Source organism: Ictalurus punctatus, chromosome 8 (genome assembly GCF_001660625.3).
Source record: "Ictalurus punctatus breed USDA103 chromosome 8, Coco_2.0, whole genome shotgun sequence".
NCBI lineage: Eukaryota > Metazoa > Chordata > Actinopteri > Siluriformes > Ictaluridae > Ictalurus > Ictalurus punctatus.
In genome coordinates this window covers 6,559,944-6,584,920 of record NC_030423.2, presented here as the reverse complement: position 1 = coordinate 6,584,920, position 24,977 = coordinate 6,559,944, and the positions used below count along the sequence as shown (strand labels likewise).

Genomic DNA, 24,977 nt, shown 5'->3' with positions numbered 1-24,977 from the left:
GCTGATCAGGCGCAGTGTAAACGTGCTGATACAGAGTGGGAGCGTGAGTAAGATCTGTAATGTCTAATTAAAACACTATGATCAAAAGTAAATACAAGTAAAATAATATGTCTAAAGGCAGCGAGTAACAGAAACCACAAGGTACAGTGAAAGTGAGTTTTTATTATTAATTTAGGACTGTAGTTTAATTCGGTGCTTTTTGTGCATCCATAAAAAGTAATGCATAAATACTATAAAATAAATAAATATACAAATTTATATATATATATATATATATAAAAATTTGTATATTATATTTATAAATATTATATATTATATATATATATATATATATATATATATATATATATATATATATATATATATATATATAGAGAGAGAGAGAGAGAGAGAGAGAGAGAGAGAGAGAGAGAGAGAGATAGATGGTTACGTCAAGAGATGTATTGTGTGTGTGTTCTCTCTCTCTCCCTCCCCCTGTTTCGCTCTTACAGGTCGCTCCGCCCCCCAATTCAACGTGCTGACGTGCTGCACCGGGATTAGAGAGGAGAAGATTGTGCGTCGTTTATAAAGGCGGAAGAACGATATGTCAGGAGGAATGCGGATGTGTGGTGTGTCTGTGATTGCGTGCGTGAGTAGGAAATATTTTTCCCGGTGTTTGAGTGCTTGCTTGTTGTATTGCGTGTGAGTGAAAGAAGTGAGTGGTAGGATATTGTGTTGTCCCATTCCCCTGTTTTGTGTTGTGGCTAAGTGAACGTCTCTATTGTAAATATATCTTCTATTGTAAATATTTCTTCTCTAATTATCACAAAAGCGGTAGGGGTTGGGTGCCGTTTATTTTTGGGTGTATCTTTTGTTTGCTGTTTTTGCCATAGCATAAGGCCTACCCATGAAATTAGGCCTAGCCAAACCACATCCAACCCTTTTAATGCTGTTGATTAGGGGTGCAACTAATGATTAATCGGATCGGGGAGGGGCAAACTTTCAGTACACTCCTTTTTTTGTTTATTTAAAATAAAATCCACAAACTGAGTTACAAATATAAACTTCAGACTAAAACTTTACACAACTGTTTGTCCAAAACAGAAAAGAACCCAACACACACACACACACAGATGCACACCAGAATAAATATTATTAATTTAGGACTGTATAAAATGAATAAATCAATTATCTTATCTCCCTCTCTCTCTCTCTCTCTCTCTCTCTCTCTCTCTCTCTCTCTATATATATATATATATATATATATATATATATATATATATATATATATATATATATATATATATATATATATATTATATACACACAGCTGTTAATATCCACACGTCTTTCAAATCTTTGATATATACAAATTTAATGATTACAAGAAAGAAAGAAAAAAAACAAAACAAACAATCCCTACGAAAGCAAATATGTTCAGGGCTGGGCCAGGCCAAAATAATAAACAGAACAGTCACTATCTTGTCCCATACAAATTTACATAACCTAACAAAAAAAGGTATTTCAAAAGAAAATACAGAGTCTAACCTGACTCCCTAACTGAAGTTAGGCACAGCTATTAAGTTAAAGCTACAGGATGTAAGATTGTGAAATTTACCTTCTCTCCGAGAAAATAAAATCCATCACAAGCTGCTTGCTGAAGAACATTTTGTAGCCTGGGTTATGCTGTGCTCTTCTTATTTTGTGCACATAATTCTCACAGCAGCGGGGGCACACATTTAAATTCAAGGCTCTGTCCCAAACTGTACAATGCACACCATATAGTATCCTTAATCATAAAGCTTTTAGACTTTGACGATTACTGTATTGGTGAAACATGGCTGTTTTTTGTATTGATGTACTGAAAAAGGACAGGTCAGATAGTGACACTGTTTGGCATGCTAACCAGATGTTATGTTGATTTGGATGGTCTATTTAGTGATATATTGTACTCATTTATACCTTTTTTTTTGTCTGTCTGCCTGTGCATCTCTACATGTCTGAAAAGAAATATGGTCGAAGGTAATGATGATGATGATGATGATAATAACAAAATAATAACAACAAAACAACGGAAGTGTTATCCAAGTTGACTATTGAAAGACTCTTTCGACTACCAGTCAAAATATAAATATATATCTACATCTGGATTTCTCTAAAGCTGCTTTGTGACTACCTATTGTTAAAAGCACTATACAAAGAAGATTGAGTTGAAACATATTTAAACACCTGGATTTTTATATACTTTACTGCAGATTAAATCACTATTATTGCCACAGACCAAACAAAATGTATTAAACATTTTGGGCTTTTATGATTTAGATTTTCTCATTAAAACCAAACATTCAATAATAAACAATTCTCGATTCACTTACACCAAATTCCTAGTTAGAATTTCAGATACATAAAGTGCTCAAAATCTTTTGACAGTGTATATTTTAAACAATTTATTGGAGTATGAAGGTATCACATACTAAGAGTTCAGAATTCTTTATTTTACATTTTTGTCTCCATTTTTTATCATATGTATTTAAGAAACCCTCAGTCTGTTTTTTTTTTTTAACCACATGGTTGTGGTATGAATGCCTAATCTATGCTTGAAAAATCCATATTGAAGCAATGAGGGAGCATGTCAAAATGGTGTAATCATGATTGCTGTGTTAGGCACCACTGCACAGTAGACATTAAAATTTTGGAACTACCCCTATCATTCATGCTATACTTATTGCTGAAAGAATAAAACAGTATTAATGTAGTCTGATCATTTTCTCATCGCAGTTCCACTGCTATATGTGAAGTGGTTTTGAAGCAAGCTTTTGCCAAATGTATTAAGGCAGTTACTTTTGTTGTTATCAATGGGTACACTGTCTGCTAGTATTTAGGCTTAATTAATTGATGCTGACAGGACTGGATAAAGATCGGTCTGGGACAAGAATGATTAAAAAAATATAGTGGAGGAACTAAAAAAATAAAGATAAAAAAAAAAGTAACAGAGGGAGAAAGAGCAAAGATCAGAGCATGGCACCTGTGCATTGTGTTATCATTCATGAAGGCCCTGTAGCCCTGCAGGTAGAACTTGCAGAGAGTAAGCACACCCAGAGCTACAAATGACACAGTGAACACCAGTCCAAGCAGAGAGTATGGAGTACTACAGCATTCTGCAATACTGCAAAAAAAAGACAAAAACACATCTGAGCAAGTTTGACGTCATTCAGCTGAACAAATTTTCCAGCTTATACTGAACTAAGTCCATTTGGGAGTCTGTGAAACCATTTATCCTTATATAATAGATTTGGTTACCCACAAGCAGAAACTAATTTCCTGTATAATTTGAAACATTCTGAATGAAAATGATTGGCTAACCACCACTTACCTGGTGAGAAAAAGGAAAAGCAATCTCTCCCTGGAAGCGGGCTGGTCTCGGGTGCTGAAATAGGTGTAGATCTGCAGAGCAAACAGAACTAGCCAGAAGCACATGAACAGCACAGGCAAAACAAGCTGATTCCAAAGGGACATGCCGAGGGCTAAGAGCCCATACACCTCCACCACCTGGAACCACATAGAGAAAGAAAAGTAGTAAAGAAGCCTTTATTTGTTGCATATACATTACAGCACATGAAATTCTTTTTCACATATCCAAGCTTGTTAGGAAGCTGGGGTCAGAGTGCAGGGTCAGCCATGATACGGCACCCCTGGAGCAGATAAGATTAAGGGCCTTGCTCAAGGGACCAATAGTGGCCGCTTGGTGGTGCTGGGGCTTGAACCTCCAACCTTCTGATCAATAACCCAGAGTGCCTTAACCATTGAGCTATTATGATTATTTTAATAATTGATTAGTCTTAAAACCCTACATGTACAAACAATTGTTAAGGTTTATTTTTTTCCTATATAAATGCTGCATATAAGTGTGAACTGCATACAAATATACAGTGGATATAAAAAGTCTACACACCCATGTTAAAATGGCAAGTTTTTGTGATGGAAAAAAAAAATAAGACAAAACATGTCAATAATTTCCACCTTCAATATGAAATTACAATGTATAAAAATTAGGTGAAAAACAATCAGAAACATTTATAGGGAAAAATAAATATATTACAATAATCTGGTTGCACAAGTGTGCACGCCCCTAAACTAATACTTTGTTGAAGCACCTTTTAATTTTAATACACCACTCAGTCTTTTTGGGTAAGAGTCTATCATTGTGGTACATCTAGACTTAGCAATATCTTCCCACTCTTTCTTGCAAAATCATTCTAGATCAATAAAATTGTCAGGGCATCTTCTGTGCACAGCCCGCTTAGAGTCACCTCACAGATTTTTTGTTGAATTCAGGTCTGGGCTCTAGCTAGGCCAGTCAAAAACTTTTATCTTCTTTTGGTTAAACCAGTTTTTTTTGTTGATTTGGATGTGTGCTTTAGGTCATTGTTGTGCTGAAAGGCGAAATTCCTTTTCACCTTCAGCTTACGAGCAGACACCTGAAGGTTTTGCACTAAAATCAACCGGTATTTGTAGCTATTCATGATTCCCTCCACCTTGATTAAAGCCAAAATTCATGCTGAAGAAAATCAGCCCTAAAGCATGATGCTGCCACCACAATGTTTCACCATGGGTATGGTGTACTTTAGTGATGTGTGATACATACCATGAAACATGTATGTATACATTTAAAATAAGTATAAAAACCCATGTGAAAATTTACCACAGCATATCTTAACTAAAATTAAACCAAAACACCTAGCTACAGTAAGGTCAGTGTGTATTGAAGAATGTTTACATAGCTATCCTATAAAATAAGGATATGACAGTCCATATGACACAAAGCTCTAGTATGGCCACTTGGAGTATAGTTTTTATAGTGAACCTTTAAAGCTCATGATCACCATCTTCTGACATTTTTGGAATAGAGCTGTAATAGAGGGGAAAATATTCTCTTTTATGTTATGAAAAGTAACAGTATTTGGGTTTGGAATGACATAAGTGTCATGATTCCCCCTTGAAGCAGCGTGCTCTAAACGCGAATGCGCAAGCACCTGCTTTTCCGTTGTTGACTGTAGTGACATCTGGACACGTGTGTTTTGTTTATGTTTCTGTCATGTCTCCTCCCTGTTCCGTCATTGGCTGGGATTTCACGTGGGTCTGTATTGCTCTCAGCTGCTAGCGGTTTAGACGCTGATCATGTCCGCATATATACCGCGATTAATGTCATAGAGTTAGTTTAGTTCGTATCGTAGTCATAGTCACGGTCCATGTTTAGAATTAGTTTAGTTCGTATAGTAGTCACAGTCACGTTCCATTTTTAAAGTTAGTTCGCGCTGGATTATCCGCTTCCAGTTCCTCATCATAGTTCGTTTCTTGTTTTGTTAATTGACCCTGTTTTCCGTGACCACAACCTAGATTCCAGCCTTGCCCCGTGTATGCCTGTTTGCCAATCGCCTGACCTCTTGCATGTTTGTGGATTACGTTTAGGATCACGTTTTGGATTTGTCTGCCTGTCTCTCTTTCAGATAAACAACTGTCCATCCTGCACTTGCATCCGTCCTATTTCTGCTCCGTCACGATTCGTGACGATAAGGGTAAGTTAACACTAACAATTTTTATTTTTAGGTGAACTAACCTTCAACTTTTTGAGCACAGACCTGACAAGGACATACAGATTAGTATCAAAATACAATGGTTGCAGACACTTGGAGATTTATTGTCCCCCAAAAAAATAAAAATAAAAAGTATTAAAGGAATAAAGATAAATAGGTAAAGAACTAGATTTGCAAATATTTTTTAATTTTCATTTAATAAATGAATCCTAACCACAACTAAAAACATATCCGAGTCAAAGCCACATGTTCTTACCATTTTCTAGTTTAAGTCTGAGGAGGATACCTCTCCCACTTTGAGTTTTATGAAAAATTTTCTTAGATAAGTGAATTTACTGAAAGGATACCAGGAAAGCCAGAATTACTACGCTCATTAAATTCATTCACAATATGCACACAATCATTCTTCATAAATGTTTGCATCCCTGAATACTACTGTTGGTCATTTAACTTTTCTATGGTAAAACAGGGGTCAAATATTAAACTATAGCTATTTATCTTACCTCATACTCTTTCTCTGTTAAAACTGAGTGGCTTCTGTGAACAGTAAAGTCTACCTTTTTTGATTTGATTGGCTCTCTCAAACATTTTGACATTGATTAGCGCTGCTAGACTGCTGAGGCAGACCACCCTAAATATTTAACTTTTTGTCATCCTAACGACATACATAACAGTGCATCATGGACTGCAGCAGAGCATCAAAAATATCAAATAATGGGGGGCCATATGGCCATATCTGATTATTGGGGGTACATGTCCTGCTCAGTGTCAATGGTGGTTATTGCCCGGACTCAAAAGTATAAGCATCAACTGTGCCAGACATTACCTCACGCAGAGAACATAACGTTACACGACTGATCGCCCGAACATCAAGTATTGTTTAACCGATGTTAACAATTAAACATGCATTCTATTATACAGGTATTTGAGAAGCAAATTCCCATGACTTTTCCAAAACATTCTGGGTTTATTTATTTTTCCAAAACTTCTCCGGGCCTGGAAAGTGCCATTTTAAAGTTCCATGACTTTTCCAGGTTTTTCATGACTGTACGAACTCTGATCTTAGTTATTTTTTTTTCCATCATAAAAATCACATCACATTTTAACAGGGGTGTGTAGACTTTTAATATCCACTGTACTTAATTTTATCCTAAGATGCATTGACCCAGTCATCTAGCCATCAATTTGACCGATGTCAAAGTCACTCAGATCCTTATGCTTGCCCACATTTCCTGCTTCCAACACAACAATTTCGAGAACTGACTGTTCATTTGCTGTCTAATCCTAGGCAGGTGCCTCTGTAACAAGATAATCAAATGTTACTCACTTCACCTGTCAGTGGTTTTAATGTTATTTAGAATCATTTGAATTACAGAGATTATGTTTATATAACTTTGATATGAAGGTAACAAGATGAAAGGGTGTATTTAAGTGTTTTCGTGAACATGAAACAAAATGGAGAGTTTAATCCCCGACACACTGTCTATTTCTCATTTAAGAGGACCCCCAAGCAGGAGAAGGGCTGATTTATAAATAAACAATAATAATAACTAAAAATAAATAACATACGTTGTAAAATTGAAATAGTATCAAAATAGAAAAGAATATGGGGGGTTATTGCTAGAAAGCCAGCTTGAGTGACAGTTTCTAGTGAGTTTGAAACATGTGCAAATGTCAATCCAAAGCAATTCTGTACTGTTCTAAAGATTTATTCACAATTATAATTATAATCTGCTATGATAATGACTTTTAACTGCATTTAGGCCATGGATTAGCATTGTATGAGTTTATTTAAATGTTGCTAGTTTTAATTTAATACTAGGGATTTATTGTGCAGTGATTGGAGCTCATCTGACGTCCCAGTAGGTTTCATTTGAAATGAGTGCATTTGTGCTTCCTGACCTGTGCCAGCTCCCTGTATGCAGTCTTGGCGAGGTTGAAGGGCACTAGCAGGTTAGAAGCTAGGAAGTAGATGACTTCTAGTCCGGTGAAAATCATGGCGAAGCGATTTACGAACACAATGGTCTCCAAGGGCACAAGACACAATCTGGCCACCAGTGGGAGGAAATGGGCTGAAAAGAGCCAGATTCGCTTGGTCTGCATGACGCATGAGCACAGAGTACACACCACCAGCTGGCCTGCACAAACGCAAAAATTCAGAATAAAGCAAAGGAATGATGAAATCATCAAGCTGTCATTAAATTACCAAAAACAATTATCCTATAATCTGTTGAGCTGTATAAAAAGTAGCCTTACTAAATAAGTTATTTGAGGTTTCCCAATGCACTGCACATTGACACTAGAAAAAGTATTTGAGTTGCGTGAGCTAATTCAGCATTAAGAACCTTAAGATGACTGCTGAAGTGCCTGGCGTAATAACAGCAGCGTAATTGCAAGTGTTGAATGCTGGGAATACAAATAAAAACATGAAAGAGGGAAGCTTTGGGTGCAAAACTTGCTTAAGAAAAAACAAATGAGCTCAGCAGAAACCTGCTAAAGCTTCAGCTCAACTTCGGTAAAAAAAAAAAAATACTCATGAGGTTTGAAACAGTGAGATCACTGCGATGGAATGCCACACTGAGATGCTGGATGTGTGAGCAAGATGTCAGTCAATGTGACCCTAAGTGAGGAGAGAACAATTTTTTTTAAAAAACTTCTTACAGATCAGGGCCGTAGTGAAGCGGTTCATAGACAGAGGCACCAAGTAGAGCGGGCCCTCATACCCAGACTCCAGCTCACCACGTACATAATCCCTGAAACCAAGAACACACAGCATAGGACACACTTAATCCCTGAAACTGAAAACACATAACATTGAACATGTAGTCCAGGAACTGAAAACATTCACCTTGGCCAGCAAAAACACAATCAAGCGTCACTTCTTTTGTAGTCATATGACTAACCATGGATATTTTTGCTGACTACATTTCTAGGGCTGCACAAGCTATTCTTAAAGTTTGAGCTGAAGTTCACTCATCAGTTTTTAGTCACACTCTGACTGAGAACAATACTGTTCCAATCTTGTAAGACACACTCACACCAAGCTAGGTTTAGCTCTGAATTGAGTGGCAGGGAATTCAGTAAACAGGCAGAGGGCCAAGTTACTAAATTAGCAAAGGGTTAATTTGCCTGTAATGGATTTGCCACACTTGGGTAAGCTTAAATGTTATAAGAAACACATTACAAGGTGATGGGTACAAAAAGCTCCAACTTAATCCAACAGTAAACAGACACCTGTCTTAAGTGAAACAGCACATCTCTGCTCTTCTCATTTCATCAGCCTTAAACATTCTCTATAAATCAGCCTCTCTTAAAAATAATTTGCTGGTTCTCAAAACAAGTTTTGGGGATCCCACTGCACAATGTTGAATGATAAAGGCTTTCTTAAGTTGAGCCTAGTGTTAAACATTACAAACATTCATATTCTGTAACCATTTTATTCCGGTCAGGGTTGGTGTGGATATGGAGCCCATCCACGCACAGTAGGCACGAGGCAGGAATACACCATGGAAGAGATGGCAGACCATCACAGGGCACCAGCATTCCACTCAGCTTTATAATTATCAGATGGATGAGTTATGGTAGAGCATGGAAATCCACTGCAGTAATTTCTTTTATGGTGCCTTGCATAAGTAAATAATTTTTAATTAATTTTGCAACATAGTTGGCAAAGAGTCAAGGGAGCATAATTGGCCCTTATTCGTGGGTGGAAGTGGGGGTACACATCTCCTCACTGTTGACCAGAGTGACACCTGCCATTTGTGCCAAATTGGGCAGGTTGTGTTCATCCAGAAGTGTATGAGCTGCAGTTTGAAAAGACAGGGAAGCTAGCTTCACACATCTCAGAAAAAGCAAGTGTTAGACCTCACTCTAGTAGCTGCTCTGAGATTGGGTGAACTAGCTAATAGAAGGGAACTATTAGATGGGTTAGGATTTTAATTATATTCAGTAACCATACATGAAGCTTACCTTGAAATTTGGTGTCCAGCAAAAAGCAGTAGAGCAGTGAGGACGTACAGGTATAGCTGAACAAGACGCTGACGAGGCAGTGTCAGCAAAACCAGACTCAGAATATAGCCTGAGAGAGAGCTATGTTAGAAAACTGTGTAAGCATACAATCCCTATATATATATATACAAGCTCACACAGGAACTTTCTTCCAGTGGGGAGGTAGCATAGAAACACTGGTTGGGAAGGGCAACCTATTCAAAATGACTGTGGAAGCAGAGAAGCATATTACAGAGATCATGAGAGAAGAAAGGTCATAAGCAGACCAGGGAATGGAAACTGAAAGAGTAAGAATCAAATGCAGACGAACAAGGACCAGTCCCAATGCATTGGATACCTACATCTAAACAAGCCCCCCATTATTCAAATGTTGACATGGCAAACAGGCAACTGATAGCATAATATTATTCATAGATATTAATCTGTCACTCTGATAGTTACACAACTAGTATTCATGCATGTTTGATGGCACACAGAAAATAGTTTAATGCAGACATATTAAAATTTTTCCTGAGTCCCATTTCCCAGTTTTTGATTTTTTTTTTTTTTTAAGATACTAAGAAAGAAAAAAAGTAAAACGTCCTTCAATTCTAATTTTTTTTTTTTTTATTAATCAGAGTCTAAGTAGCAATTGTGTGGTCCTTTCAATCTGTAATTTTTTTTTTTTTTTTTTTTTTTACAAAAAGTAAAACAAACATTCACAAACCAGGTAGAGAAAAATAAGTACACTCTAATTCAGTAAGTAAAGCTTTATTTATATAGGACTTTTTAAAACAATGTTTACAAAGTGCTTTACAGAAGACATACAGTAGATACAGGAGAATAAAATCAGTATTAAGAAATTAAATAAATAAAAGAAATAAAAGGCTGAGCAAATAAAATAGAATAAATAAAAGAATACAAATAAAATCAAGCATGGAAAATTAACTGGTTTGAGGAAAGGACCCAGTGAACAAATGTGCTTTAAGATACTTTTTAAAAGTGCTAATTGAACCAACTGTACTTGGATTCCACAGTTCAGGCCCATAGTGACTAAAGGCCGACTCCATACTTTTTAGACATGTTTAGAGTACAACCAGGAGGTTGCTGTTGGATAACCTAAGTGATTTAGCAGGAATATATTTAGTGATCATATTACAAAAGGTATGTAAGAACACTACCATGAAAACATTTAAAAATTAATAAGATTTTAACATAAATTCTGTACGGCACAGGTAGCCAGTGAAGTGATTCAAGTGTTGAAGTGATATGATTCTTCAGTCTAGTATGTGTCTACATTCCTTCAGCTGTATTCTGAACTCTTTGAAGTGTTTAATGGAGCTCCTTGGTAAGCCAACCAAAACACTGTTGCAGTAGTCGAGTCTAGATGAAACAAATGCATGAGTTTCTCACTATTTGTGGGGGAAAGATATCACGTAATTTAGAGATGTTACGAAGATGATAATATGCTGTTTTACAAACATTGCTAATATGTAGGTGTGTTTTTAAAAAAAAAAAAAAAACTGAGTCACTGTCAAACACAATCCCTAAGTTTTTAATGCAGTCATTAGACTTGAGACAAGGAGTCTAGATTTGGCATAATTAACTTTCTCTGTGCATCATTTCTGATAAGTACCTCTGTCATCTTTATTTAGCTGCAGAAATTCTGTAGTAGCATGTAGAACAACATTTAGCAACAATAACTTGCAGTAAACTTTTTCTGTAGGAGTTCATCAGTCTCACACACCGTTTTGAAATTTTTTTTGGCCCACTCTTCTTTATAACATTGCTTCAGTTTATTGCTGTTTGAGGGCATTCATTTATAAACAACTCTCTTAAGACCCCTCCACAGCATCATAGGGGTTGAGGTCTGGACATGGCCATTCCAACACCTTGATTTTTTTCTTTAGCCATACAGATGTCAGGTTGCTAGTGTGCTTGGGATCATTGTCCTGTTGCATGACCCAATTTCGACTAAACTTAAGGTCCTGGACAGATGGCCTCACATTTGTCTCAGGAATATTCGTGTGTAAAGAAGAGTTCATCATTGTCTCAATGACTGCAAGTTTCCCCAGGTCCTGTAGCTGCAAAACAAGCCTAAATCAAAAATCACCCCTCCACCACAAAGCTTGACAGCTGGTATGAGGTGTTTGTGGTGATGCACTGTGTTCACCAAAAATGATGCTGTGCATGAATACCAAAGACCTTCAGCACAAAGGATCTAGAACTAGAATCTTGATCTATAACTTCGTGGTTTGTTCAAATGCAATATTGCAAACCTAAGTCATGCTGCCATATTCTTTTTAGGGAGAAGGGGCTTTTTCTTAGCCACCCTTCCTTGAAAGCCATATTTATTCGATCTTTTTATGATTGTGCTGTCATGAAAGTAAACATTTAATGTGCCTACATCCTTTATGTCACAATGTAGCTCATGGTAATTTTTATTTTTTTTGTAAATACATCTCTGAGCTTTAAACAGTTTGGAATTGGAATTTGCTGGGATGCCCAGTCATGGAAAGATTGGCAACTGTCTTGAAGGCTCTACATTTGTAAACAATCCTCACTGTAGAATGATGACTTTTAAATTGTTTGGAGATGGCCTTATAACCCTTCCCAGATTGATGAGCAACAAAATTGTTTCTCTGAGACCATGGCTGGTGTCGTTTCTTCTTGGCATGATATAGACATACATGTGCGTGTTCCAGAACAAACTGAAAAGTTCTGTTTTTATAGAGGTAGTCACACTTCTTGATGATTAATTACTAATGTGTCTGGCTGCTAATTAATCTCTTAACAATTGTGGAAGTAGGAAGGGTGTACTTATTTTTCCCCCATCTAAATGCTGGTTTACTTTCTTGGGGAAAAAACGACTACATATTGAAATCCGTTGTGTATTTTTTGCATGAAGCAAGTTGAACAAAGTCAGAGTTGCAGAGTAAATTTTGCGTGAATAAAACCAAACAAATCCAACCCGGGTTAATTAAGGTTAACAGGTTTCATGATTCTGTTTATCAACTTTCTCAGTCAACCCAGGTTTTAACCCTGAATCCATGTTTATTCCGCATGCATGTGCACATAAAAGCCAAACGTTTTGCAGCTAACAGCATTCAACATGGAATAAAGACGGTGTGCAACTTCTGGTTAAAGAGAAATAAACTATGTGGAAATTTGAGGAATTTAAACCTACACTAACCGCAAAAAGCAACACCATTGCGGCTGCCAAAGATCAGGAAAATTGCTAATAGTGTAAAAGCCACTATATGCTCACAATGAAAATAAGTGGATTGAAAACTTAACCATAACATATTTCATATAATTTCATTTAATATTATTTATATTTATAAATTTAATATGAATAAAATTTATATATATTTTTGAAAATATATAAGCAATACAGTTTGTGGTAGAGTAAAAGCCTGTGTCAAATTTTTAAAGTGCAGCTCAATAAGCTGGCAGAGATAAACTGTCTGTCCCTAAAATTATTTCCCTTTGAAGTGTCCTCTTTATTTGTGCGTCACAGGGAAGCCATGGCTACAAACACTAAAGGGTTAACTTCAAGTCGTCAGATTCATCTCCATTTGCTCACAACTGAATGGTCCAATTTGGGTTTGAGTTCTCTTACCCAGAATAAAACCTGCTCCAGAGCAGGTTAACTGTGTAGTGTAAGTTACCATAGTGATGAAACCTGCTATACACCAATTCACCTTGTTGAGACTGAAAAACCAGAGCTTGCTCAAACTAAACTCAAACTTCCTTGGGCAGCCACTGAAGTGGGCTTTGTGAAACAGGCCTCTGAAGTTGTTTATTAACTTGGTGAGGACCACACAATTGTTATTTCAGCCCTGATAAATGAAAGACTGGTGGAAAGATGTACTTTCCCACCCCCAATGACTATGCATATTAGGTGTTGCATAGATTAGTTACCAAACAACTCACTAGTAGCTACTGCATGGATCTGTCAACTAGGCAGGGGCAGTGGAGAAAAACAGTGATACTTCAAACTAGATGAAGCAAATTCTACAGTCAACTGCACAAGACTATGATAAGAAAGGCTAATTTTATTTTGCTTTCATGAACCATTTAGACGTTGATGTGACTTTGCATGAAGTGGTGAGACTCCCACTAATCCCACTAGCGAATTCCTTGATGAGAGAATTTTTTGCTTTTTAAAATGTAAATTCAATTCTTGTACTGTGGCACAGTGATTTCCACTGTGACCAGCACTGTTTCACAGCCATGGGCTGTACACCCCTGTCCAATACTCCCAGACACTGCTGTACACATCACCTCCTACATCCAATGCTATAAGGAATTTCTACAATGTAGAAATTTTCTGCATGCTCATAATCATTTCCACTGAGCCACTGGCTTGTCCACAAGTGCATTTTCAGATTTGGTAGGTCATTAAATTTGTATTTCGCTAAACAGATTATTTTGCATATTTATTACACCAATTCTTTTACTTTCATCATTAACAATGTAACCTAAAGCACTAGTGCTGGAAATTTTATTTATAGCCTGTGTAAGGCTATTAATTGAAATGCAGTTGGACATTTTTTGCTACACAAACAAAAGAGCGTACAAACAGTAATGTCCTGAAAAGTTGAGGTGATATGATTATCTTGGATCATGAATGAATAAAATGTCTCCATAATCTGTTTTTACAGTGAGATCGTGTGTATCATGACATTTTGTCAGTTGCACTGAAAATTCTCAGACATGGCACCCCAAGCTGTTTTATATACCAATATTACAGATTCAGAGTATGCCAAATTCCAGATAACATTCCTGTGTGAGTGTAACAGCACCACCGCCAGAAGTTTAGTAAAGGGCTTAAGTAAATAAATGCATTTGAAAAAGACATTCTTTATGAGGCAACAAGCCCTGGAAACGCTTGAAGGATGCTGTGACATTTTACCCTGGCAAGAATATAATACCCATCAACTCGACTTCTCAATCTTAAAATATTTTTTCTAACATCACCTGTTCTGTACACCGAATGCTGAGTGAAGTGCAATAAAAACCAAAATAATTAAAAACTGTTTATTTTTTTTAAATGTTAAAAATATAAATCTATTGTAGCTCAGCTAATGTATTCGGTATTTAAACATATTGTTTATAAATCACCTTTCTGTTTATTGCACTTTTCAATACTTAATATTTAAATACACTTTTAAAAACATTAGTATTGTGTGCAATTACAGTGTCACATCTCAGATCTCAATATAAATACAGCTGTTCCTGGAAGGTACTAGAAGGTACTTCCAGGTACTGTTCCTGGAAGTTTTTTTTAGAGAAAATATCTGAACAAACAGTATTATGAAGAACAAGGAGCCATCAAAACAATTCTGGCACAAAGTTATGGAAAAGTATGTTGAACATCCTGCAGAGCAACATTAAACTCATTATGAAACATGAAAATATTATGGCACACCAAAAGAAGGCTGTCCACCAAAAGTCACTGACTGGGTAAAGAGGGTGTTTAATCAGAGATTACCTATTCAATCTAGAATACCTATGCAAAGACAACTTTTATTTTTTTACTTTTGTGAACAATTTTGCAAACTTGATTTTTCACTCCATTTCAACACTATGGGCTAATTTGTGTAGATTCATATATAGTCCCAATTAGGTCCATTTTGGTTCTAGGTTGTAACGCTATAAAATGTGGACACGTTCATGGGGTGATTACTTATGCAAGGCATACAGAGTGCACATGTAAATCAGTGTACATGTTTGTATGTCAGCATGCACGTGTATGAAAACATTTGTCACTACCTGTGTACGTGTGCATGAATGAGTACAGATATGAAAGAGAGAATGTGTGTGAGTGCTGTACGGCAAGAGATTAGGATTTCATTACTTCACTGCCATGCCTGCTTTATCGGTCATATTATGTAACAGTGGAGAGCTTTATTTGTAACACTGCTGAATTGCTCACCCTTTCACCTAACCCCACCTTCGGTTATTCACACCATGCACACTTGTGCGCACACACGTGATCATACTTATACACATCTTATGTTGTCAATGAGAAGGAAACATGAGAACAGAAACTAGACCAACAGAAAAAACATGCTCTATTCAAAAAATAATTCAGACAAAAGGATGTCACAGACTGGAAACCTGCTAAATGACAAAATTACATAAAAAAAAAAAAATTAAAATCACAATAAATATTTTTTTATATGCTTTATCAAATTCTTCTGGATCATTTTATTTCCTACATAGCATACAAATAATACACAAGTATCTTCTGCCGCAAATGCATGAAAGACAGAAATAAAGCTTATTTAACATACGAATGAAGACCCTGAAATATGAGAAACCTGCCTCGGCAAGAGACACAAGCAGCAGAATCAGCGAGTGCCAGTGGATTCTCTGACTAAACGTGTTCATGTCTCTATATTTGTCCTTCTCTCTGCCTGTGATTTCATTGCACCTTCATCAAATTCAATTTATCCCCCCAATCTGAATGCATCATTAGAGGCCTTCCATGAAGTAGCAATGCTGGTCTGTCTGAATAATATCAAATGCACCCTTGGTTTTGGTTCTGAGAATACCATTTCTATTTGCATTTCGATAATTTTGACTCCTTGGTCTGTCTTTGAGAAAGTTTGACAAACTTTTACAACATTATTATTAGCTAAGGGTGTGAATAATATCCCATTGGTTTGCTCTCATAACTTTAAATGCAAATAATGCACAACATACAGTGCTCTCTATAACATTAGCTATTTATGGAGTTTTATGGGTGTCACAAAAAAACTGCTTTGAATTTCCTTCTGATTGACAGAGATCTATTTATCTAATTTATGTTTAATTGTTATTATTTTAACATAGGCATGAATTTGAATGATGAATGAGGACCAGTGTCTGTTAATGTGAACTTGTGTGTGTGTGTGTGTGTGCGCGAGTACATGCATGAAAGTGCACGCAGCAGTTGATGGCATTTCAATGCTATGCTCCAGTGTACATTTTAAAAAAAATCTCAGGACATGAGACAGGGTGAGTTAACTACATTATGTTCAGTACAAACTAAACAAACAAACCACCAAATACAATGGAAGCAAGAGAGACACACAGCGAGAGAGGAAGAGAGACAAGGAAAGAGAGACAGTTAGTAAGAAAGAGACATACAGGCTATGAAAGAAAAGGAAACAGAGCCAGAAACAGATCACGTCACACCAAAAATAATACCATGACCTGATTTGAAGCATTACCCCTTACATAAAAGTTGGAATCTTGCCAGCCTATTTAAGTTTTCCCCCCTCATTTCCTGTTCAGTCATCTCTGTCTGCATCTCACCTCGATTATTCACAAACACTGAGCGAGATCAACCACATTCATCAGAAAGAGTGGTAACATGAGACTGATTCCCAGCCTGTTCATCTTAGTCATTTAGAACACTCTAGATTTTTGTTTGTTTATTTGAAAAAAATTTACTGTGTTCAGATATTTTTGGATATTTCAGGATAGAATTTGGAGAGTGCTGTATTCTATAATCTTCACTCCTGCATAGACACTGAAAATGGAGAGAAATGGAAGCACAGCTCAAGCAACAGGACATAGCAATTTGCTCCTAAATAAGTTTTGTGATTACTTGAGTCCCTGGTGCCAAGCACTTCTAAATAGCTGTTTGTTGCAGTCTCTCGCTCTGTCTGTTCTATTTTACTGTTCATAAATATAATTTAAAGCATTTTAGCTGTATTTTATTTATTGACAATGCTATATAAAGTATTATAATTACAAATAAAACATTATAAATTCATGAAATTTTTACTCACCTACATAGTGCAGGTAGAGAGCTAGGTACTTGTACTGGAAGAGGGGGTTGTTGTTCATACTGCTCCTCTGGATCTTTTGGAAGAAGGAGCTTACGTCCCAGCGGTACAGCACCTCCAGCAGCATGATGCTGGGGACCCGCAGGCCCACATTCAGCACAGCCTCTATGTGCTCCTTCACCGCCATTGCACACCTGGCTTTACCACTGAACACAAACAGCATACGCCCTCACACTACCAAGGAGCAGCCCATACATACAGTGAAGAGAAGGAGGGACAAGGTTAGATTATCCAGAAGTTTCATAACACAAACATGTAACACTTAATAAAAATGAAAATAGGCTCTAGAGCAGTCAGCGGTAGCTGGGAAAATAAATGGTGGAGGGCAATGTATCCTCAAGTCTGGAGTTCCCTGATCTAATGATGATAGTCAATACAAGCAGGCTCCCTTTCAGTCGATTCGTTCATTATAACATTGAATTCATTGAATGCTACTGTAATTAAAGAACTCAGAGTGATGCGTGGAACCTGACTGCCTGTTTCCCAAGTTTTCAAGTATCACGTACTCCTGTATGCCTAAATCACTGCCATTGGTGTACTGCCAAGTGAACATCTTTTTTGTTTTTGTGTTGGAAATGTTTTAAAAAGGTTAAGAACTGAAAAAAAATTATGAATTTCAAGCATAAAAAAATTCCCGTGTTGACCAAAGTTTAACACAAATAAATTAGACTGTTTTTATAAACGATTATGCTTAAATAAATCTAAAAAATATATATATGAAAAAATGCATAGATTCTAATACTTTTTAGACCCACTTATGGAAGAGTATAGGGTCCAATCACTCATGCATCTAATGTATAAAAAGTTAATGAATTGAATTGCCAAATCGAATCATTGTTAAGGGAACCGAATCGAATCGTTCTGAATAGAAATGAAAAAACCAATGAATCATGAAAGGAATCGCTGTCAACCCAAATGATTTACACCCCTATACATAATGTAATATGTTGTAAGGGTATCAATAAACACTTAAGGCTGGGAGGTACAGCTAAAAAAATTATCACAATATAATGTTTCATATCATTCCGCATCGATAATTATTGATAAATTTTAATCTTTTAAACAAAAACCAGTAGAAAAAAAAGGTTTGAATTTAACAGACAGTATGAGATCACATCTTCATTCATCTGGCTGAAGATAGTCACACCTGAAAGGCACAGGACATATTGATATAGAAGGTTGTCAGCTACAGTCTTGGGGAAAAGAAAGTACACCCTCCTTTCATTCTGTGATTTTATTTATCAGAGCATAAACCAACTTCTATAAACAAACAAACTCAGGTGACAACAAAAATGGGGATTATGGGGATGGAAATCAGTTGTGAGTTTAACAGGCCTTGCCATGTTTCAAGAACATTAACTTGGGTCTTCAGAGTATGGTCTTTACCAAAGAAGTTTATGGAAACTATAGCTCACTCAAAGGAGATTCCAGGGGACCTCAAAAAATACTTAGAAAGAGTTAGCTCACCAGGCTGGAAAAGGTTACAAAACTATTTCTCAAGAGTTTGGCCTCCACCAATGCATTGTGAAGCAGATGATATACAAATGGAGGAAATTCAGCACCATTGTTACAAGAAGTGCTTGTCAAGTAAAAATCACTCCAAGGGCACAGCAAATAATATTACAAAAAGTCACAAAGAACCCCAGGGTAACATCTAAGGAGCTAAAGGTCACGCTTGCATTGAGTAATATCAAGGTTCATAAGTTCACAATCAAGCAAACACTGAACAAGAATGCTGTGCATGGCAGGATAGCCAGGATGAAGCCCCTATTCTCCCAATAATTAATAATTATATTATATTAATTATATTAATTATTATATTATATTATATTATATTATATTATATTATAAAAACACTGCTGCCCATCTGAAGTTTGCTCATGACCATGTGGATAAACTAGAAGCCTATTGGAAGAATATTCTTTGGACAGATTAATCAAAAATTTTGTTTTCAATGAAAAGTGTTCTGTTTTGCTGGCAGTATCATGGTTTGGGGCTGCTTTACTGCTTCGAGTCCAGGATGGCTTTCCATTATTGATCGACATACTGGAATTCTGGATTGCACCATTAAATACTAGAGAATGTCATCTCATCTGTGAAGCTTAACCGTAAACATGTCATGCAGCAAGACAGTGACCCTAAGCACACAAGTAAGTCTACAAAGAAATGGCTAAAGCAGACAAAATTTATTTTGAAAATAAAACAAATTTTGTGCTATTGCTTTGTCAAGGCATCTCTCACTCCATGTGAATTATAGCACAGCTTATCTGATTAAAAGTACAGTTGTGAATGAGGTGTAGGAAACCTTGTACATGGGACAGAAACAATAATAATGGAAAAAAAAAATCAACAAATCTTATTTGCAAGAGAGCAATATGATTTATAACTAAATCCTTTAATAAAGGATTTACATAATTCATTAATTATGGCTTAATTATGAAGAGTCTTAAAACATGAATGATTATCAATTTGATGATGCCTGCTGGATTGAGCACTATCTATTAATATCCCAAGAATGCAAAACTAGCTAGTAAACTGGTAGAACACTCCTTGTTTATTAACAACTGGTAAAGATACTTTGTATTTACATATATTATATTACATAATTAGGGGTGTCACGATTCACTCTTTTTTTTTTTTTTTTTTTTTCGAGCATCAATTGCTAATCCTGCTGAGCCATATGCATCGATCGTGTGTGATAAAGTTGTGCGAGCGGCATGCTATCATAGATGTTACCAGAGAGCCTGAAATCTGCCAGGTGCCAGCTAATATGAAATCAAAAGTGTGGGAACAAAAAGCGATGGAAAACTGTGTAACGGATAGCTGCACAGTGACACATAGACGGAGTCCGTTCCATTCCGTGGGGTTTTAATTAACTGGGGAAAAAAACAAATTCAGTACAAATAAACTAAGTAAATGCAGCATAAGAATTATGCTGATTTTCAATCTTAATGAAAGAGAAGAAGAAAAAAAGATGAAGGGAAGGGTGTGGTTTTCGGAAGCAATAAACAGGTGATTAGGTGAGAGGAAGCGGGACAGCCAGGTGGGAATGGTGGAACTGAGTATGTGCGTTTGCCAGAGACCATGCGAATGCTCTTATTGTGGATTAACACCTTGTGGATATTGTCTCAGGAGGCTGGCGAACACTTCGGGAATATTCGTTTATTTGACTTACAAATGAGAAAAATACAGTGTTTCCTATGCTGCTCTAAGTAAAGCCTTTGTTGCTCGCTCATGCAGTGTAATTGTTTTAAATCATTATTCTGTTTGTAGCCTGATCTGATTTCACCTGGTTTATTTTTGCGTTAGCCTAAGTTTAAGTTAAGTTAGTTTAAGTTAGCCTACTCTTGCCGAATAGCACAAGCTATTACTAACAGCCTGTCTCAGTTATGTTTGTCGTCATGAGCTGTTTTTCCACCGGAATTACCCGGAACAATTAACCCTCCTGTTACCCTCAAATCTGATAACATTTTTTCCAATTTAAACCTGTAGAATATGACTTATTTATTTTAACAAAAGGTGTATGTCTCAGGTAATTTGTGTGTCTTTGTTGACTACTTAAAAAACACTTTATTTAGACCACCCACCCCCACCCCTTATACATTCAGAATACCTATTGCACGACTATGGACAAATTTGCAAATCACCATCAAATCTCACTGATTAATTTGGTGTTTTCATTGTTTTATACTATTTCTAAGTACATATTTTTGTAATTTATAACATCTGGAAAGAATAATTTATTTTATCAATAATAGTAACAGGAATTCTGTTTGGGGTAACTACAAAAAAAACCAACAGGATAGAGACCTAAAACAGAGGAAAATATTTTGAATATTACAGCTGCAATCAAAATTATTCCACCCCCATTGCAAATCAGGTTTATTGTCAAAATTTATAGACTTTCAGCTGTTTGCAATGAACAAATCAAACAAAAGCAACTGAAATAGTTCAACACAAATGAATGCTTCAAGTGGTTTCCCCAAATTCAACTGAAAATACAACTTATAATTTCTCCAGTTTCAAAATTATTCAACCCCTTCATGGCAAGCATCTTTAGCACTTAGTAGAGCACCCTATTGCTGTTATGACCTACTGTAAACAAGATGCATAGCTTCTGGCAGCGTTCCTGAGGAATCTTAGCCCATTCCTCATGAACAATGGCCTTCAATTAGTTTTCAATTAGTTTTAATTAATTTTCTTGGGTTTGTATGCTGCAACCGCCTTCTTAAAATCCCATCAGAGATTTACTATGGGGTTCAAGTCAGGTGACTGTGATGGCCCTGTAGAATCTTCCAGGACTTCTTCTGGAACCAAGCCGTGGTGGAATTTGAAGTATGCTTGGGATCATTGTCCTGTTGGACGGTCCAATGACACCCAGACTTCAGCTTCCTCACAGATGTCATAACGTTTTCTCCTAGGATTTCCTGATACTTCAATGAATCCATCTTGCCTTCCATACGCTGCAGGTTTCCAGTGCCAGAGGGCACAAAGCAGCCCCATAGCATCACCGAGCCACCACCATGCTTGACTGTGGACAGTGTTCTTTCTTCATTCTTCTTCCTCCAGACATACCGCTGATCTATCATGCTGAAACGTTCCAGTTTTGTTTCATCGCTCCACAGAACAGAATCCCAAAACTTCTGTGGCTTATTTATATGATTTTGAGCTGACTTTTCTTGTGCTTTTTAGTCAGTAGTAGGCTTGTGATGGTACTAAAATTTCAGTAGTCGGTACCAATACCAGTAAAATTCCACAGTACCCTGTACCAATTTAGGTACCAACGGAAAACACAAAAACATGCTAATTGAACAACACATTATTTTATTAATAAAGTTAAATATCAATATAAAATGTATTTTTATAAATGTCATTCTGTATGATATACAAGTATATCATAATTAAAGCTACTAGAGTTATCCAGACAAGAGTAGAAATGTTTTTCGGACTGACTGATCCGAAACTCAGAAATTTCAGATGTATAGTTCATCATAAAGCCTGTGATGTGTAAAATTCATAAACCCCATCATGTCCTCCCATTTATTTTTACCCCAATAAAAGTTAAAGCATTAAATGGTTAACTGAATGTATTAGCGTTAAAACGCACATATGCTAACCATAAAGGAAGCAAAAACAAGGATGTTTTCTTGCAATAAACACTCCAATTAAACTATGCTACAACATTCATAATGCAACCACTACCATAATTTTAAACTCACCTGCTTGAACTCCTTGAATAAATACTACAGTTAAGCCAGCCGCTCTTCCTGAAAGCACGGTTAATCTATCTGCACATACATTTTTTACACACTTGGCAGTAATAGCACCGAAAGGAGAAAATGAGCACCCGAGAGAAATACATGTATTACGCCTACTATATCGTAGGTAAGTGTGCGGGTTCGGACGCAGCCATGGTGACCGGGAGAGCTGCTGCTGCTGCTTTGGCTCCAATGTCTCATTGTTGCATGAGGTACCCAAGAAATGTTCCCAACTGACTACCTATCAGGCAGCATGTCAGTACCGGGTTGACCCGGTACTACCAGTACTTGTAAAAATCTGGTACCATCAACTTTTTTTCTTCTTAGTACCAACTTGGTACCAAAGTAACAGTACTTTTGACAACCCTAGTCAGCAGCGGTGTACGTATGAGTTCTAGCATGGAAACCTTCTGAGTTTAGTATACGCCTAACTGTGCTCACTGAAACCTCAGTGCCACCAAGTCTTGCTGCAGGTCTTTTGCAGTCACTCAAGGGTTTTTCACAACCTGCCTTCTCAGAATTCTGCTTGCAGCTGTTGATAGCTTCCTTTTTCTGAACGTACAGGTATTACATATATTTTCTACCCCTAGCCAGTTCAGGTATTTCATGTGTACCAGCTCAAGTACACCTGGGGCAACTAATGAAGCCCTTGATTGTGCTTGAGAAAACACCTGTTTTGCATATTTGTGCTGTTGTGAGGGATTCTATTCAAGGGGTTGAATAATTTTGAAACTGAAGAAAACATAAGTTGCATTTTCAGTTGAATTTGGGGAAACCACTTGAAACATTCATTATATTGAACTATTTTAATTGCTTTTCTTTGATTTGTTCATTGTAAACAGCTGAAAATAAATTTTGATAAACCTGATTTGCAATGGCGGTTGAATAATTTTGATTGCAACTGTATAGTGAATACATAAAATTATAGTGAACAGTACAGAATTATAGCATTTTATAGTGACAGCAAAACAACCAAAACAAATGTGTGTAAACTTGTTATATTTCTTATGTTTTATACAGCTAAAGGAACCTGGGGTCAAACTGACCCCGGATGCAAAGAACACAGATGCTACCAAATGTGTACAGGACATTGAGAAATCATCATCATGTTAATTTTATGTTTACCGAGTTGTCCCCATTAAATTAGGAAAAGTTATTTAAAACAATTATGCCAATCATGTATTTACAGGCGTTAAACATTGATTGGGGTGACCCCAAATAATATGAGGGTTAATCCCAGAAACTTTTTTCAAGGGACTATTTGGTTCCTCCAGACCTTTGCTGTCTGCGTTTCCATAGCGGTCTAAAGTACCTCGTAAGAAGCCACAAAGTATGCTACAATCGAACTGTTTATTGACACAAAGTAAGCTGATTCTTTAATGATGTAATAATGTAAAATATTTGCCCAGCTCATAAACACAGGTAGCAGGCTCTCATTGGAACATGAACCTTTGAATAGTAACAAAAATGTTTGCTGCAACCAAACTGGTGGTGTAGTGGTTAGGATTCGGCGCTCTCACTGCTGCGGCACGGGTTGGATTCCTGGTAGGGCTGCACAATTAATCGGATACAGAGAGTAAGTCTGCAATCATCTGTTTCTCTCAACTTCCCGATCTCATAAACCGCCATCTTTTATTGATACCGCAAAATGACCTGCGACCTGCTAGTGTAGACACAGCGGCGTTGGGCGGAGTAAATTAATAATAACGCTAAAAGGTGGGTTTAATTCAAACTTCTTTATTAAATATTTCCTCACAAATCATAATTAAGATTAGCAACTGTTCAGAAGGAGTACACTGCTGCTCTCCTCCATGCTCTTCACTAAATGAAATACATAACGTATTCATTTAAACTTTAGGGTTGCCAGATATCACTAGAAAAGTTAGCTCCAGTTTCCATGTTTTGATTTAAACCCCAAAAAACAATATTATCAGCAGACATGGCAACACTGTACTGGGGGAACCAATCTAAAAGGAACAACTGATAAACAAACAGAAAACTAATAAAATGTAAAGACAGAAAATGTGCTTAGTTATAAATACATCATTTAATATAAAAAAGATATTATAATAACTTCATAAAATACAAAATAAAATGTACATATAAAATATATACATAAAATATATACATAAATGTATATATAAAATGTAAAATATAAAATAAAAATAATATATATATATATATATATATATATATATAAAGTTTATATTATATATGAAGTTTATATTATATATGAAGTTTATATATAGTTTGAGGTTCAATGATGAAGTAGAAATGCCTTTGTTTGTAGTGAGTGAATGTGAGTCGGTCATGAT

General features: G+C 36.4%; 1 protein-coding gene and 1 long non-coding RNA gene across 4 annotated transcripts in view; one reads left to right on the top strand and one right to left on the bottom strand.

The window, feature by feature from the left end:
• Positions 1–24,977, bottom strand: part of rnf145a (ring finger protein 145a) — a 71,091-nt gene that overhangs the window by 35,492 nt on the left and 10,622 nt on the right. For both annotated transcript variants that reach the window (XM_053682242.1, XM_053682243.1), the window contains exons 2-7: positions 17,348–17,578; positions 9,543–9,651; positions 8,235–8,326; positions 7,476–7,711; positions 3,353–3,528; positions 3,005–3,145 (exon numbers count right to left, since the gene is read on the bottom strand). In XM_053682242.1, the coding sequence (XP_053538217.1) occupies positions 3,005–3,145; positions 3,353–3,528; positions 7,476–7,711; positions 8,235–8,326; positions 9,543–9,651; positions 17,348–17,567 (974 nt within the window). In that variant the 5' untranslated portion in view covers positions 17,568–17,578. The remainder of the gene's footprint in view (positions 1–3,004; positions 3,146–3,352; positions 3,529–7,475; positions 7,712–8,234; positions 8,327–9,542; positions 9,652–17,347; positions 17,579–24,977) is intronic.
• Positions 534–10,255, top strand: LOC128633472 (uncharacterized). 2 transcript variants are annotated; one of them, XR_008396866.1, is made up of 3 exons: positions 534–628; positions 5,487–5,555; positions 9,023–10,255. It is a non-coding gene; the product is annotated as an uncharacterized LOC128633472 (long non-coding RNA). The 2 variants fall into 2 exon arrangements; XR_008396865.1 differs by lacking the exon at positions 534–628 and having other exon boundaries at positions 3,544–5,555.